The sequence below is a fragment of the Pleurodeles waltl genome, chromosome 5 (genome assembly GCF_031143425.1).
Source record: "Pleurodeles waltl isolate 20211129_DDA chromosome 5, aPleWal1.hap1.20221129, whole genome shotgun sequence".
NCBI classification, from domain to species: domain Eukaryota; kingdom Metazoa; phylum Chordata; class Amphibia; order Caudata; family Salamandridae; genus Pleurodeles; species Pleurodeles waltl.
In genome coordinates this window covers 132,836,237-132,855,469 of record NC_090444.1, presented here as the reverse complement: position 1 = coordinate 132,855,469, position 19,233 = coordinate 132,836,237, and the positions used below count along the sequence as shown (strand labels likewise).

General features: G+C 41.8%; 1 protein-coding gene across 1 annotated transcript in view; it reads left to right on the top strand.

Annotated features, from left to right (window-relative positions):
• The window catches only part of LOC138295473 (xanthine dehydrogenase/oxidase-like), a 794,335-nt gene that overhangs the window by 593,698 nt on the left and 181,404 nt on the right, over positions 1–19,233 (top strand). Inside the window, exon 28 of the mRNA XM_069233806.1 lies at positions 3,501–3,596. Within this exon, the coding sequence (XP_069089907.1) occupies positions 3,501–3,596 (96 nt within the window). The remainder of the gene's footprint in view (positions 1–3,500; positions 3,597–19,233) is intronic.

Sequence of the window (19,233 nt, the reverse complement as noted above, 5' to 3'; positions counted from 1 at the left end):
CTGTGTTAGTCTGTTATAAGGTGCTCAAGCAATAAATAATCTCATGTACGAAGGGAACACCCACAGGCATTTTAAATTCCTCTTCTCCTGGTCCCAATATTGCGATCCTTCAAACATCAAATTGCTACCTTAAAAGTGGGATTTATCTCCCCGCTATTGTCTATTATACCAGAGAGGGACTCAATGGTGAAGCATGGCATGTGTGAGTGCGAGTCTGTTTAAAAAAGTCTGTTAAAAAGCATGAGCTTTCTACATGACTATGCCCTACCCTTTGTTTCTGCTCCACTGAGATCCCCCCTCCCTACACATCAGAGCAGATCTCAGAGGAACACCTCTTTACCCTATTACAAGAGATGTGCCTTTTACTCTCCAAAGGAGCCTTTAAGAGGGCTCTGTACCCGGAACTCTTACTATTTCCTCAGGCCTAAGAAGGATGGAGGTCTTCGGTCTGTCTTGAATATTTGCCTTCTGAATGTCTTTCAGCACAAGGAGAAGTTCAAAATGCTGACTCTGGCCCATATTCTGTCTGCCTGGATGGTGCCTTTGGGCCTGCAGGAAATGCATTTTAATACACCCTTCCAGTAGTAACCAGACATTACCTACTGTTCAAGGTTGACCAGGAGCATTTTCAATTTCTTGTGCTCCCCATTGGCCTCACCAGTTCTCCTCGGATGTTCACAAAAGTGATCGCAGTAGTCGTTGCCCATTCATTTTCAGAGGCCAGGGATACCAGCTTTTCCATACCTCGACGACTTGATTTTGAAGGCGGGCTCACCACAGTCTGTCGTAGACCATCTCCAGATGCTACCGACCCTCCTGACATCGTTGAGGTTCATGATCAACGAGTCAAAGTCACGCTTAACTCATTTGCAGTGCTTCCTTTCATTACAGCTGTCCTGGATACAGTACAGTTCAGGGACTTTCCTACATTGCAATGAGTCCAGGACATCCAGGCTATGATCCTAATGTTTCAGTCTTAGTCTTGGATCTTGGTGAAAGAAAGTTCTGAGGTTTCACAGCCTTTTAGCATCATGCATCATCACCTGTCAGATAACCTTCAGATTCCGAAGGAAACTGCACACAAGATCTACAGTGATGACTGCTGGAGTGCAATCTCCCTTCCCCACTCAGAGCTGATGGTGGTGACGAATTTGTAACTGCTGGGTTGGGGAAATCATCTGGGGAAGGTAAAGATCAGAGAATGGTAATCTCCTGTAAAAACCTGGCTCCATGTCAATCTGTTGGCATTGAGGGCCATTCGTAATCCATTGAAGTCTTAGCTGCACCCATAAACGTAGGCTGGCGCAGGTTCTCACTGACGAAAGCATCACCATGTGGTACTGTAACAAGCAGGGCAGAGTGGGTCCTTTCGAGCTCAGCCCTTGACATCTGGTGGACCATGAATGATGTATACATCCCAAAAAGGTACAGGGCATCATGAGACCGTGGAGAGAATCCTGGCTAGATCTTTTCATCACCATTGAAAAACACACAATATTGAAATTTTAGAGCACTTGAGTTTGTGCGAAGATAGTTCGTAGGTGATGCGTTCGTGCTAGAATTGAGCACAGGACTCCTAGACACATTCCCACCCCTGCTTCTCCAGCCCAGAGTTCTAAAAAAGATAAGGCCCAAATCATCCAAGTGGCTCTGGATTGGGCCAGGAGACTGTAGTAACCAGAACATCTGGGCATCAGCATCTGTCCTCCAATATTGGGAAGGATCTTTTATCTAAACGTCAGGGCATGGTACTTCATCTGAACCTGTGCAGTTCAGACCCTCATGTCTGGAGCTTGTTTAGCTGCATATGACTGCCTTTGATCTACCACACAAAGTTGTGAATGTAATCTTCGCTGCCAGGTGCCCTTTCACAAAATACATTTATGCCAGACATTGGGATAAATTTCTAGCCTGGTGTGGAAGTCAAACTGTGAAATGTTTTATTGTTTGTTTTATCCTTGGCCCAAAAAGGCCTTTCAGTGGGTACTTTTTTAAGGGTAGCAAGCCCTTTTGATTTTTTGCTTTCCCTTACCAGCCTTCCTCGTTTAAATCACCTGTTGTGATATAATCTATCATAGCTTTGATACACATGTTCCCTGCCTATACATTTGTGATGTTACCGTGGGAGCTTAATTTGGTCTTGATATGTATGCTCTTCTAGCCGATGCTCAGCTATTAATTGCATATTCTTACCTTAAAGACTGTTTTCCTCACTGTTATTGTTCCAGCTTGTTGCATGAGTGAACTTCAACCCTATGTCATCTTTTTTCTGGTCAAAATGGAGCTGAGCACTCCTATGGCCTTTGTGCCTGAGGTTGTGACTCTTCTCCATTTTGGGCAAACCTTCGTTCTCTCAGTGTTCTTTCTGCCTCCCCATCCATCGAAATGGATAGACTCCATTGGTTGGACCACATAAGGGCTTTAACCTTTTACATCAATCATATCAAGAACCATAAGGTGGATGATCAGCTTTGTGTGGATTTCTCCAGGGTGAAGCCTAAGCAGAAAAAAACTATATAAAGGGGGAAAATCTTCTAGTACTGGCCAAAAAGGGAACTGCTGGAGGGACTGCAACCCAATGTCCCCAGTGCTAGGGTTGCTTCAACTGCATTGCACGCTAAGTGCCCATCTTAAGGTTTGCCAGGCTCAGACGTGGGCATCGGTGCACAGTTCACAAATCACCACTGCCTTGACAACCAGATGTGGCAGGAAGGTAATTTTGCATTCTTGGTCCTGCAAGACTTTTTGGCCTGAGTCCACTCTATAGACCATTCATCTTTGAGAGGTACTGCTTTGGTATCTGTTCTTAAGTTGAGGATGTTGCGGTTAGGAGAATCCATCAGAGCAAGTTACTTACCTTTGGTAATGCTCTTTCTGGTGGATACCTTATCTAACCATAAATTCCTCACTGCCATCTCACCAAGTAGTTCTGTGGACTAGCTACTTCTACCATCTAAAAGGTCCCAAGTTCTTGAATTTCACACTGGCATCGACAATTGTTTTATGTTCTGCATCTGAAAATCAAGCAAGAACTGACATTATCACATAGGAGTATTACGCAAAAAGCCACCAGATCTAGTCTGACACCTGGGGAATATTCTACATGTGAGGAATCTGCAATTAGACAGAGTATCCACCAGAGAAGCATTCCCGAAGATACATAACTTGTTCTTTAGTTACTTTAATTATGTGCATCAGGTTCACAAAAGTTTGGCAGCCTAAATATTGAGTTCAGCATTGTGGTCAGACAATATTTTTGTTCAGCACCTGAATGTAGCAGTGGTTTCATGACACACCTGAAACGGATTTAAGCATCAGATTTGGCCCTCATTTGCCCCTAGGTCAAATATGTTGGAATTGAGAGATTGGCAAACTAAGGTACATGCAATCCATACATTAGATCTTCCATTCTAGAAGTTTTGATATAGAAATGACCCAATTTAACTAAATGTATTTAAAAATGGCAATCGCTGTTCAAATCTGTGACGGTCTTTTTGTAGGCAGGAGCTCTGGTGCATGTGTACACAGATGGGTCGGTGCTGCTTACTCACGGTGGGACTGAAATGGGTCAAGGACTTCACACCAAGATGGTCCAGGTATGTCACAAAATTGAAAAAAGGAAGATAAATATGGTATCAGCTGCCTATCCAAATGTATTGCTAATATTTGTTTTTTATCTCGCCCTGATTGGAAACATTTGGGTTGCCTAAGACTCTGATGGTGATTGATGTTTCAATTCAGTAATGATTTAATTGAATTAAATGCGTGTATAGCTAGTCTCTCAAGCTGAATTGACTCAATAGTTTCTCTTTAAGAGAAATGGATACCCGGATGACTTAGGATAGATACCTTTTGTGGTATTATTTTTTTACTAAAGGTGAGTCATTTGTCTTTGGTATGAATACTTTTAGGAAATGTTATCAGTAGATTGGACACTTGCATGGATAACTAGATGTACAACCTCTTCTGGGAGAAATGGGTATATTTGTCTGTTTTCACAAATTGAAATCTAATTGTATGCCTTAATTTTGCGGATTGTTGATTTTAGAAATCCTCTTGTGGGTGAAACCAAAATCAATTGGCTCAATTGTATGGTTCATGTATTTTAATTAAAACTATTTATCTTGGTAGCATTAACCATTGTCTTTAAAATGAATGGATTTATCTCAACATTAATGACCTCAATAAAGACTGTGAGAGAGATGTATATCACCTTTGTTACTAGAGCAATATTTTAGGTCGAGGTGTGCAATTGTTTAGGTTTGAATTCTGCAACAATTAATAGTGTTTAGTAGTCATTGATCCCCCTATAGCTAAATTCAGATAGACAAATTAAATGAGTATGTATTGAATTGGTGAAATGTGAACGTTTTAAAGCAGTGGTTCCCAACCTGTGGTCTAGGGACCCCTGGAGGTCCACGAAGACCCCTAAGGGGGTCCACGACTGTTTACATTTTTATTTTATTTTAACAGATTAGGTCCTCAGCTTTCAGTAAAGACTTATTGGGGGGTCCCCGGATTCCAAGAAGGATTCAGTGGGGGTCCCCGGATTCCAGTAAGGATAAAGTGGGGGTCCACGGAAGTCAAAAGGTTAGGAACCACTGTTTTAAATGTTTGTGACAAATGGTCTGAAGCTACGCCTTAAAAATAACCAGATAAACACAGTACATCTAAACTATGATGGATTAAATATTTTATGGTGGGCTTGTGTATGCATTTCATTCGGAACTGCCCTTAGGGAGCTTCATTTTAGGACAGGACAAATGGTGTATGGGAGAAGAATCAGGCAATAGGTAACAAATATAGCAAATCTCTACATTTTCAGTAATGTGGGATTTGCCACACATTAGTATTCTCATTCGTACCCATGCAATCAAGAAATATGTTGCTTAAGGAACTTAGGGCCAGAAGTAGCAAAATTAGATTTTGCGACTCGGAAATTGCGACTCGGTACGACTCGCAATTTCCGAGTCGCAAAACCATATGCAGAATGGTGTCTCAGACACCTTCTGCGAGTCGCTATGAGGTCGCAAAGACCCACCTCATTAATATTAATGAGGTGGGTCGCATTTTGCAACCCCATAGCGAGTTCCTGCACTCACATAGATGGTGGCCTGCTGAAGACAGCAGACCTCCATGTCTGTGACTGCTTTTTAAATAAAGCAGTTTTTTTATTTTATTTTGCAGCCCGTTTTCCTTAAAGGAAAACGAGTTGCAAAATAAAAAAAATAACGAAACCATTTGGTTTCGGTTTTTCAGAGCAGGCAGTGGTCCATTGGACCACTGCCTGCACTGAAAAACCCTTTTTGGCAACATTCACAAAGGGGAAGAGGTCCCATGGGGACCCCTTCCCTTTTGCGAATGGGTTACCCCCAGTGTGACACTGGTGGTAACTGCAAATTGCTTTGTGACCGCATTTGCAGTCACAAAGCAATTTATCATAGCGATGCGAGTTGCAAATAGGAAGGGAACACCCCTTCCTATCTGCGAGTCGCATTCACAATTTGCGAGTCGGTACAGACTCGCAAATTGTGAATGAGCATCGCAAACTGCATTTTGCATGGCGCAAACTGCGATTTTCGCAGTTTGCACCATGCAAAATGCTTGCTACATCTGGCCCATAGAGTCTCATGTACAAAGGGTTTTTGCATTTGCAAACTCACTAATCCCAGTAAAACAGAAGGTTTGTGAACACTAAAAGCCTTTTTGAAATGTACTAAGCACATTTAATGATTTGGAAAAAAGTTTTGGGAATCGCTAGATGGGTTTAGGAACCAACAAAGTCAGCTTTTGCAATGCACATTAGGGGTCTCCCTTACAAATAGCAGTTCCTTTTGGTATGTATTAATGTTTTGTAACCAAAATCTGGTCACCAAACATTACTATTTTACTGCCACCTCAAAGGAGGTGGTAACCCATTTGCAAATGGGAAGGGCTCCCCATGGAATACATCTTGTGTTAAAAAGGAATTAAGCACGTTTTTAGTGAATGAGCAGATGTTTTTGGTGGGCTATCTTGAAAGGATGAAACAGCAGGCTCTCTAAATGAACTGCCAATAACAGTGCACAGTGACTTTTACTAAACTGTTACTATTGCAAACCAGCAGAAAGAAAAATGTGCAGTGTGGCCAGTAATTTTAGCATCAGTTTGTCCCAAAATAGACCTCGAAGATTTTCAAATAGTACATTCAAACTGTACTACTCAAGCACTCGACGAGTAAAGGCTTATCTATTTGCACGTTGACAAGGCTAACACTGTCAGTATTAAGGTCAGTCAATACTCACAAATGATTGCAGTTTTGGTGTTATTTATCTGCCTCAAAAAGTATGGATTTTCTGATAATATAACATAAAACATACAACAAATATAGGCGGTCGTTCTGACCCTGGCGGTCAAAGACCGCCAGGGCGGAGGACCGCGGGAGCACCGCCGACAGGCCGGCGGTGCTCCAATGGGGATTCCGACCGTGGCGGTAAAGCCGCGGTCGGACCGGCAACACTGGCGGGCTCCCGCCAGTGTACCGCCGCCCCATTGAATCCTCCAAGGCGGCGCAGCTTGCTGCGCCGCCGAGGGGATTCCGACCCCCCATACCGCCATCCAGATCCCAGTGTCATTCTGAAGTGGCTTCAATATAAGTTGTTTTACTGTTAGAGAAAACTGCAAAAATATATAAACAACCATCCAGTGATATAAGGATGCATCTGCTAGAATGTGGTATTACCTAGGCATATAAGTAGTGCTCGGCCAAAATTGAAGTATGGTCGCAATATAAAGAAAGTTGTAAAAATAATTTATCACGCAATTTCACATAAGTTTGTTCTTGTAGGAGATGTAGATGTATTCAAGCCAATAATGTTTCACCAAGTGACATTTTGTGCTTGTCCCGGTATCTGGCATGGCTTTGTTATGTACAGTTTGCACTTAGTAGAAACCCTTACACTAGATGCTGGTAAAACACACTTTCCACTATTAGCTTAATTTGCGTACTTTTAATGAGAAGTTGCAAGTATAAGATGTGCAATTTTTTGCACCTTTGTACTTGAGAGAACGACTGCTCTATAATGGCTATAGCTATGCAAATATCAGTAATAGTCCCCCTGCATTGTAGACTGCACCTGGCCTGTGCAAGCGCGCCTGGTCCGTACTAAGTAAACTTACAGGGGGACGCGTATAGGTCGATTAACCTTTTGGATCGCATGGAGTATCCTAGTCATGTAGTGACTACCGAAATCAATAAACAGTTTAGACAACCATTAATTTCTACTGACAATACCTATAACATCTATTCATGAATAACCACAACTTGGTGAAGAGTTAAACAAATTGTATTTCCCTATTTATTACAATACTAAATCATCTGTTAGATCAATCTTTATTCAACAAGCTCAATTATTAATTCATTAATGAAAAACATCATAACATAACTTGAAGAAAAACATATGCGTAAATGCACCTACACACGCCAAATAAATACCAGCATTAATATCATAGTTCAGCAAATAGCTTGTCAATCGTTTGTCACTCTCAGCGTCACCCCTAACAGCCTACCTAGCCAAGATTAGCATCAGCATGTGGGGCTTCATGCAAAACAATTAGGGAAAAACATTCATTTGGAAAAAATCTATCTAGGTGAGAATTCTATAATCAACGCAGTTGGTACCCAGAAGAAAAGGCACAATTTGTCAGTCACATTTTCATAGCTACCAATCCACAGGATGGATCAGCAACAAAGTCAGTCTTCGTCTTAGGGTCATCAATTAGTCAGCCACGAATCAGGCTCACAGATTATGAGCCCAACGACAGAACCTCGGACAGCCTCTCCTGACTTCATCAATTCTCCCCTCGCATCTGAAGTTTTAGCCCCTTGTCATGTCTTTTTATTAGGGTCTACAAGTCCATCCCCCTAATTCCTAATTTGTCAGTCAGTCAGCAGATATGACTTTAACCTATAGTATTTGTTTACCAAATCTAACAATTTTTATATTAGTCCTTTCCCACGATGCAGATTGGTCTGCTATACGATGTCCTCATCATCCGGCTCTTCAGGTATTCAAAATTGTTGCATGTTCCTCTTCAGTCAGTGCCTCCATTGTTCAAGTCCTGGGAAAGTACATTTAGCCTACTCTACACATATTTGTATCAAATTATCTTCATCATCTCCTGTCCGCCGGTACATTGCAGAAACTTCTAGCTAAGCAACTTTAACATCTGGCAGTTCAGGGTCATGTTATGCTTCTTTGCAAATGCAGTTGTTATTTCTGCTCTCTGTGTGCGAGGCCTAGAAAGACTAGGCCATGATTTCAGCTAAGTTAGCACTACAAGTTAAGGTAAAACATAGGTTATACATTTCAATATGACATATTATTACAACTTCCATATCTTGATTGCATTCAAAATAACTCCTACAGAAGGAATTACTGCACCAAAAATATCTCCCTCAATTGCAGAAGAGGTTTCCCTCCTCTGTCGCTTATGATGTAATTCAGTCACTTTTGGAAACTTCTTTAGATCATCTATCTGATAAATCTTAGGGAAAACTATCCCCAAATAGCATGTCCCATACCATCCTCTAGGAAGACGATAATAAGCATTAAGTCCACAATTATAGTAGATCCCAGGAATTGCAGGGTCCTGACCATTCAGAATAAAAGTCCATTTACTCTGAAACAAAAACACATGCCTACATTCACCCATTCCCACAAATAAAGTGTCAGTGTGTGATTTTGGCCTATATATACAAAGCTTCCCTACATGTAATGCATCCAAAGCTAACTTCCCTTGTGTTTTAATAGCAGTATAAGCATAATCATTCTTATAAGTTCTCTTTTCTAATCCCTTCTCTAACTTTTCTTTCAATGCCTTTCTCCTGTCGTCAGTATGCCCTATAAAGCTCTTTTCTAATGGTGTAAGTAAACACATTAAGTTATTCTTGTGAGTGTATGCGGTCCCAAACATTAATGTCGGTTCAAAGAAGCCTCTAACTAATACTATATCATGCTCCTTAGCTATTCTAATCAAATATTTAATAATAGGAGCAAATGAAAACACTAAATCATAATTAGAGTAAAAGTATTGTATATACTCTTGGTTATAGAATCTTGTTAGTAGCAAACTACAGCTTATGCCATATGCTAATGGCAAACTATGGTTCACAACTCTTTCTTCCACTGAGGAAGGAATTTGTGTACACACAAGACAATTCCTCGCATCCATCGTCTCAACATACTTGCTCAACGAGTGATAGAATACGTTAGAAGAAAGCTCTCCTTGAGCATTAGTATAATCATGCAAATATTTCTCATCTAACTTAAACCTTTCTAAAGCTGTTAGTGTAGTAGTTTCAGGAACAGAAACAATGGTAGCCTTTTTCATATCATGAATAGACATTCCCACAATCATTATTATAAACATTATTCCACACATAACTGCCACTCCAACACTCAAATATCTACAATACCTAACATTTCTAACTTGGTTATTTAATTTAGCCATGATCTGTAAAGAATCAGAAAGCAGAAGCAACTCTTGGATAAAGTGCAACGTAAAAATAAAAAATGAAGAAAAATGTCTCTTCTCACAGTTCGGTTTCACATCCAAGAACCCCTTTTCGTTTTGTCAAAATTGATTAGCAGCTTGTCACATCCGGTTTTCAATTGTCATATCAGGCTGTCAATGTCTCTTCCAGTTTTATTTCAACAGTTTTTTCTCAGGTTTCTTTAGATCAGCTCAACAACTCAGTCTTTTGATCGCCTTCAGGTTACATCAAAGTACTGACTCTGAACCTCTCTATCAAAACAAAAGGACATAAACTCGTGTTGCCATTCATTTGTAGCTGCATATGCCCACTCAGGACCTGTGTATCTTCGACTTGCTATTCTCTTTCTTTTCAACCTTCGTTCACCACCTAATTCTCCTTCACTCAATTCTTCCTTTCTCGTAGTATCCACTTCTTCTTCTATTGTTTCCTTTATGACCAATTCCTTCTTCTTTCCAATTTGTGACTCAGGCCAATTATCTCCTTTTGTCGTTCCTTCTGTCAGTATTCTCCTCAGGATTGGACTCCTTTCCTTTTCTTTCTCTATGGTGTTTTCTCTTGATGGACCTGCAATGGGTTCAGGAGGAGTCGAATCACCTTGGCTTTGATCCGTCTCAACTCTTTCACCCTCTTGATCTGGCACTCGCTCTGTTTGCTTTTCAGCACCGTCTGCTTCTGGGAGAACCACTGCTGTGCTTGGTTCTCCTGCTGTATCCGTTGAGATAGGTCCTTGCACACCCTCCTGTAATTCTTTACTCTCATCTCTTACAGGGGTGATAGACCCATCTTCCACAAGCTCAGGCTCAACCTCGGGCTCAGCTTGCTCTTGTTCCGGTTCATGTGTAGCTACTTGTTTAGCTGTTGTTGGTGCTCTCAACAACACTTCTTCATGCTCTTGCGGACTCACCACTCTCTCTGTATGACTTGTGTGTATCCAGTTTGGCAGTCCTGCACCCTTTCCAACGCGGTTTCAAACAGGTCTTGCAGACATGCTTTTTGATGACGACCCAATCTCCGGCTGTCAGATTGTGACATGGGTCATGGATGGGTGTCAGGGTAGTGGCCTGCACCTGCTGAGAGAAAGAGCGAACCACATCAGCCAGACCTTTGCAGTAGTCCAACACCATATCATCTGTAATATTGACAAGTGCATTGGCTGGAACTGCTGGCAATCTCATTGCTCTGCCCATGAGGATTTCATGGGGCGACAGCCCTGTCTTCCTGTATGTTTTGATTGACATCAACACCAAAGGTAATGCGTCTGGCCATTTCAGATTTGTCGCGGCACTCATCTTGGCAGTTCTTGATTTCAATGTACCATTCATTTGTTCCACTAGTCCTGATGCTTCAGGGCGATAGCTACAATGCGACTTCTGCTCAATGTTTAGTGCTGCACACAAGAGTTTAATCACGTTATTGAAGTGAGTTCCCCTATCTGATTCTAAAGAGATCGGAAATCTGAAACGTGGTATCAACTCTTTAAGTAACAACTTTGCTACTGTGAGACTGTCATTCCTTTGTGTGGGGTATGCTTCAATCCAATGACTAAAGACACACACAATCAACAACACGTACTTCAGACCACCACATGCAGGCATCTCAATGAAATCCAGTTGCATTCTGCTGAACGGACATCCTGCTCTTCCAGTGTGTCTCAAATTCACCACTGTCCCTTTTCCCACGTTTAGTTGCTGACAAACTATGCATCGATGACATACTGCCTCTGCTGCTTGCCTGAATTTAGGATTGAACCAATCAATTTTGAACAACCTGACCATGGCATCCCTTCCAATATGTGCCTGCCCATGATAATAACGGGCCATCTGAGACAATAGACTATTAGGCAACACCATCTGACCCTCCTCAGAAATCCAAATTTCATCAGGCCTTTGAACACATTTCAATTTTACCCAAAGTCGCTTCTCCTCCTTATCTGCATTTTCCTGCAATGTTTTCAATTCTTCCAAAGTATCAATCACTTTTAATGCAAAACGTGTGCAAATATTTTCTTCCTCAGGCATCAATTACCACTTGTCTTTAAACGATATACAGTTCAATGCGCAAAACCTTGCAACTTGATCTGCATATCCATTTCCCAATGAGATGTAATCCTGCGTCTTTTAGTGTGCACTGCATTTTACCACTGCAATTTCTTCAGGTAACTGTATTGCGTACAACAACTCTTTTATTTTGTTGCCATTTCTCACTAGTGTTCCAGTAGAGGTCAGGAAACCTCTTTGCGACCATAATTGAGCAAAATCATGAACAATTCCAAATCCATATTGACTGTCTGTATAGATTGTGACTTTTAGTCTTGCAGAAACATGGCATGCCCTAGTAAGAGCTACCAATTCTGCCACTTGTGAAGAACATACACCTCGAAGCCAGGAAGCTTCTAATGTGCCTGTGATTGTGCATACAGCATATCCTGCTCTCAGTGTCCCTGTACCATCTCTGAGGCATGAACCATGAACAAAGACAATTTGATCATTTTCTTCCAAACGTGTATCTCTGATATCAGGTCTTGATTTCATACAAAGCTCAGTTACCTCAAGACAATCATGCTCAATGTCTTCTTCTTTTTCAATTTCAACAGTATCACTTGGAAGCAATGTCGCTGGATTCAATACTGTACATCTTTTCAATGTTACATTTGAAGCACCCAATATGCTTGTCTCATACCGTGTCAGTCTTGCACCAGTGAAATATTGCGTTTTTGTCCTTGACAACAAGATTTCAACAGAGTGTGGTACCATTACCGTCAAAGGGTATCCCATGACTACCCCCTCACATTGAGAAAGACTTTGACCAACTGCGGCTACTGCACGCAGACAACCTGGTAAAGCTGCTGCCACTGGGTCCAAGGTAGCTGAAAAATAGGCTACTGGGCGATAAGCACCTCCATGGACCTTTTTCAAAACAGACAAAGAACAAGCATCACGTTCATGGCAAAACAATATGAATGCCTTTGTATAATCAGGCATTCCCAATGCTGGAGCTCTGCACAGTGAACGCCTTCATCTGAGCTTCATCTAGGGTAATGGGATCTGTAACTCCCTTATGAGTTAACTGCTGTAAGGGTTTGGCAATCGCAGCAAAATTTGGAATCCACTGTCTACAATACCCTACCATTCCCAGAAACATTCTAACATCTCTTTGTGAAGTCGGACTTTTTCAATCTGATCTCCTAGGTATTTCCCTGATTTCTGACAATACTGCAGTTTTACAGGTGACACCTTATGTCCACAATTTCTCAAATGATTCAACAGGGCAATCGAGTCATACTTACACTCATCCCTTGTCCTGGATGCAATCAACAAATCATAAATGTATTGCACTAGAGTCGATTGGTATGGTAATTCCAACAACTCCAGATTCTTTTTCAGGATCTGATTAAACATTGATGGTGACTCCGTATACCCTTATGGAAGCCTGCACCAGCTGTAGACTCTGTCTAGGAATTTGAAACTAAAAAGGAACTGACTATCCTCATGAAGAGGCACAGAAAAGAAAGCTTGTGACAAGTCAACCACTGTGAACCACTCTGCATTGCAAGGAATCTGAAACAGTATCACTGCTGGATTTGGCACTACTGGACAACACTTGACTACCAGATCGTTCACTTTTCGCAAATCCTGCACAATGCGCACTTTCCCACAAGGCTTTTTTTAAGCCCATTATCAGTGAATTACATGGACTGCTCAGTACTTCCTTCAAAACCCCTTGTTTTAGAAAATCTCCAATTATTTTGCGTCACCTTCATCAGGACATCCTGTGCCATGTTATACTGTGGAAGTTGCGGAAATACTGCGTTTGGCTTCACAGTGATCTTAATCGGTTCTACTCCTTTAATCAAACCCACTTCTTTACCTGTCAGGTTCCAGACATCTTCCTTCACTGTTCCCTGTAAATCTGCATGCAATTCTCTCACAGTAAACATTGGGAAAAACTCAATCAATGGGTATTCCTCATTTGCATTGTTGATCATCGTCTAAGCCACTTGTTCTTCTTCATCATCGCTATTAGTTTGTACTTCTATTCCAGTGTCTGAACAATTAATGGAGCATTTTGTCTTACACAGTAAGTCCCTTCCCAGTAGGGATACTGGACTGGAGTCACAAACTACAAACCTATGCAGTCCCTGGTAATTACCAATCTCAACTTACACTGGATCTGTGATTGGATTTGTCAACTGTCTGTTTTCCACTCCCACAAGTTGAACTGTTCTGCCTGAAAGAGGTAAATTCGGGACTTCCACACTTCTTACTGTAGAGCATGTGGCTCCTGTGTCCACTAAAAATGAGACCTTGTAACCCATCACCTTTCTTTTGACAAAAGGTTCTCTCTGATCTACTTCTAGGGACGCTGTAAGCATACACGTTCCTTCATCCGAACTGTCACTCATCCATTCTCCGTTTATTTCATCCTCACTATAAAATAGGAATTGGTGTACTATTTCATTACTTCTGTCTTGTCTCTGACCTGTGACCTGCTGAGTAAACAGCATCAATTGCTGTTCCATCGGGGCTTGAGGTATCTGCATTTGCTGTCTAGGTACCATGGGAACCTGCTGCTGTATTGGTTACAACTGTGTTAATTGTGCACGCAGCACTTGCACCTGCTGCATGTGTTGGAAATTCTGCACTCGGTTCTGAACATTTGGAATAAATCCTCTCATTCTTGGGACTTTCATAGTTTGAAATGTACTGACATCACCACCTGCACCATCAACGGACACTCCCACTTCCAGTGTCCCATGTTTCCGCAAAAATGACACTGTAACATCTTTTTCATTCCGTGCATGTCATTCTGAACTACCACAGTACCCAAATCCGGACCACGTGTCATGTCTATTCCACGACCTCTACCTGTCATTTGAGGCAGGAACATAATAGTTCTCTGCTGCTGCGGCACTGGTTGTACTAAGGCACCTTGCACTCCCGTCTGAGCTGCCTTTTTCTACATCACCATTGCTTTTTCTTTCCAACTTTTTCTGCTTCAATTCAATCTCATCACTACAGTATTTTGCATACTGCAACACCTCATCAATCGGCTTTGCCTGCCAGCAAATTAAATGACTCTTAATCATCTGTCCTACTTCTGGTCTCAACCCTTCAACAAACCTGAACACAAAATGTAACATGTCTTTCGGCTCAATTACTTCTTTACCATTGTACTCTGTGAATGCTTTCAGCAATCTCTCGTAGTAGGTATGTATCGACTCTTTAGTCTCTTCAATACTCTTCAATTAGTTCTGTCAATTCTCTGCCAATCAATGTTTTTGGGAGAAATTCTTGTCTTCAGGAACTCAATTACCTTATAGTAGTGTTTCATCACCTCAGGTGAGGGTACACCCATAACTCTATCCCTTGCCGGTTCACTCGTCAGCCAACCCACTGCTCTCATACATTCGACCCACAAATCAGATGGAACCACTATCTCCAACAATGTATTTAAGTCTTCCCACAGACATTTAGAGAGTTTCACAAATCTGTCTGTCTGTAGATACCATTCAACCGGTTTCTCTCTCAATTTTGGGTAATCATTTGTGAATGACAATATATCACTTCTTTGCCACAGGAACTGCCCTCCTGGGATTTCTCTCATCGGAAGCATTTTCACTGATTCCCTTTCTTTATGAACACCTTCAGACTCCTCTTGTGAATCTCGTTTTCGCTTGTCCTTCTTCTTTGCCCATCTACGTTCCCACTTCTCCAATGCTCCCCAGATCTGAGCGCTCTGTAACAATTCTTTTAAGTGGGCCTTCGTTCCTGCCGATCTCATGTGCTCAAAATCCTTTGTCTCAAAGTCTAACCTGTAACTTTGTTTCAAATGTTTTGTTTTCTTAATCTCAATATCATGTTTTTCTGCCAGCTCTGATAATTTCTGATGTATCCTACTCACCTCCCTTGTGATTCTGGGGCACAAATACCTCAGCTCTTCTTCTGTGTAGGATTCTAACCTATTCACTCCCATTGTTCCCTCAACTAGCTCTGTTGCTTCTGCAGCTAACCTCACCTGATTTATCTGCTCTTCACCTTTGGATGTATTTGGAGGTGTATTTAGACTATCCAACCATTCACTCAATTGCTGAGCTGTCAGTCCCTGTAACAAGATGTTACTTGCATTTGGCACTGGTACCTGCTGCATCGCTGCACCTGGGGTTTGCGGCGTCAAAAGTTTCAAACCTTGACTCGCACTCGGGCCATTTACTGCATCTGAAAGTGCTACAAGTGGACTAAGATCCATTAACGGTCTAGATCCATTAAAGGTCTGACCCATAGATGACATCATCTGCACAGGATCACTCACTCCCCTCCTCACGAGACTTTGTGACATTTCACTCTGATCTCCTGCACTCGCTTTCTTTTGTGCAAATAAATGTACCGCTGGACCAACAGTAATCGGTAGCGATATCGCATCTGGAGCTGCCCTGACACTTGCACCTTGTGGAAAAGTTACCCCATAGCCTGGTTCATTACTGGTGTGACATCTAACTGTGTTCCTGATATCGGTGTAAACTTCGGCAAACCCTGTTGCTGTGCCGGAGGCAATAACATTGGAGTCGGCATCGTCTGGACTAGCATTGGCCTCGGGAGCACTTGCTCCGATGGCACCACTAAGTTCGAAATCGTCTCAAGAACTGGCACCTCTGGATAAATGGTGGATGCATCTGTGCTTGGACCACAGTAGTAGACCCTGCATTAGGTATACTCTGTACTACCCCTGGTATCTGTCCACTATCTGTCTGCACTGGTCCCACTGTCCCCGATGCTTGCGCTGGAGCAGTTGTAGCGGCACTAGTACTTGGACCCCCTGGATGAGTCCTGTAGGGTGGAGGTTGATCCCTCAACAACTGTGTAATAAGGTCCTCAACATCTGAGTCCTCAGTGTCTACATAAGGCTTTTTCTTTTTCTTTGTTCCTGTACTCTTACCTCTCTTAGCAGTATCTTCTTTCTCTGACTCATCTTCCTCTGCGATTGCAGGAATCAATTTAATTCCCTGTAATGTCTCTGTTCTCCACCTTTTCTGTTCCCAATCCCACCTAGTTTCTGCTAAGGATTTCTCCACTTTCTTTATTCTCCTCTTAAATGTCATCTCTTGTTGCTGTCTGGCCACTGGCCCCCAAACCGCTAAAGCCTCAAACTGTGCTGGTCTCGGTAATGTCTTGGTCTCATATAATGCCATTCTCAATTCATCCAAAATTCTCAAATTAAACGTTCCATGCTCTGGAAACGCTAAAGCTCCTAACTTCTTTGTCATCTTACACCACTGCTTTAACAAAAGACATAGTGCAACACCTCGCTCCTCCATCACAATATAAGCCGGAGAATTTTCCTGTGGGGTTGGCTCCCCCACTGATGCCTTAATGTAAGAATCACCCTTCATGGCTCTTCGGAACGCCTTGAAAAACTTCATTGTGTCTACTGTATTTATTTTGATTCAATAAGGAAATTACTTTTACCCCCAAGATTCCCTTCACCCGCTTACTCAACCAATTGCCTCTTACGGACAGCTGCCAATCCGCTCGTGACTGTTCTTACTAATCAACCTATCCCAGCGCGGCACACACTGACGTCACACTCACACACTGCGGCTGACAAAGTCTTACGGCTTGTCCTCCTAAACTTCAACTCACACAAAACTAATGCAAAATTTTTACGAGCACTTTAACCAGAAACCAATAACTAAAACAAACCTGCTAGTTTACTGCAGGAAGGTACGCAATCGCTTCAGAGACCTTACGGATTTTCACTAATGGCCCTTTCGCTCATATAGCTATTCTTCCTTCTCATTCTCCCACATTCGCAAGCAAAATTTTACCCGCGAATTTCACTCTCAACTGATCAATGGGTCTGTCCTGGTGCACACAGGACTCGCCAAATCCCAGTCGAAGAATCCTCTTACTCATTTAACTCACACACTGACTTGTTGACCACGCCGATCAACCTACTAAACCAGGCAGATTACAACATATAACCAAGTGCCTCCTACACTTATCAATATACTCTGGAGTCTTAGCCCATGCAGAGTCTGTACATCACCAACAACCACATGGACAATTTTTTAGCACAAAGCGCCACACACATGTGAAGTTCGACTTCCCTACTCTCATACTGTGGAGTACGCACACTCCTACTGACCTCAGTTGGAGTACGCAAACTCCCTACTTTACCTCACATCACAATTCACCTGCGATTTGCTTAAGCCTGTGCAAGCGCAACCTACCACTTTCATACTATCACAAGAACGCCAAGAACATACCCATCTCTACTAGCGGGATCCAGGATCTGGGAAAGTCATTTCTGGGCTCAAGGGGACATCATCTTTGCTAAAATTGCCATTTCAGAAAAACAAAATTCAAACCTCATAAAAAAATACGAACAACTAACCCTAACTTAAACTACCATCATAACCAATAATCATCTCATAACTAGTTTTCCAAGGAAACAAACCATCAAGCTGCTACCAAAAACTGCAAGCACACCTGGTCCTTAGTAAGTAAACTTACAAGGGGACATGTATAGGTCGATGAACCTTTTGGATCGCATGGAGTATCCTAGTCATGTACAGACTACCGAAATCAATAATCACCATAGACAACCATTAATTTCTACTGACAATACCTATAACATCTATTCATGAATTACCACAACTCGGTGAAGAGTTAAACAAATTCTATTTCCCTATTGATTACAATACTAAATCATCTGTTAGATCAATCTTTAGTCAATGAGCTCAGTTATTAATTGGTTAATGGAAAACATCATAACATAACTTGAAGAAAAACATATGCGTAAAGGCACCTACACACGTCAAAAGAATACCAGCATTAATATCATAGTTCAGTAAATAGCTTGTCAATCATTTTTCACTGTCAACGTCACCCCTAATAGCCTACCTAGCCAAGATTAGCATCAGCATGTGGGGCTTCATGCAAAACAATTTAGAGAAAAACATTAATTTGGAAAAAATCTATCTAAGTGAGAATTCTAACATCAGCGTAGTTGGTACCCAGAAGAAAAGGCACAATTTGTCAGTCACATTTTCATAGCTATCTATCCACAGGATGGATCCGCAACAAAGTCACTCTTTGTCTTCAGGTCATCAATTAGTCAGCCACGCATCAGGCTCACAGATTATGAGCCCAACTACAGAACCTCGGACAGCGTCTCCTGACGTCATCAATTCTCCCCTTGCATCTGAAGTTTTAGCCCCTTGTCATGACTTTTTATTAGGGTCTCCCAGTCCATCCCCCTAATACCTAATTGGTCAGTCAGTCAGCAGATATGACTAACCTATAGTATTTGTTTACCAAATCTACCAATTTTAATATTAGTCCTTTCACAAGATGCGGATTGGTCCGCTATACGATGTCCTCATCATCCGGTTCTTCAGATATCAAAATTGTTGCATGTTCCTCTTCAGTCAGTGTCTCCATTGTTCAAGTCCTGGGAAAGTACATTTAGCCTACTCTACACCGCCGGTACATTGCAGAAACTTCTAGCTAAGCAACTTTAACATCGGGCAGTTCAGGGTCATGTGATGCTTCTTGCAAATGCGGTTATTATTTCTGCTCTCTGTGTGCAAGGCCTAGAAAGACTAGGCCATGATTTCAGCTAAGTTAGCACTACAAGTTAAGGTAAAACATAGGTTATACATTTCAGTATGATATTGCTACATTATTCTTGTATAT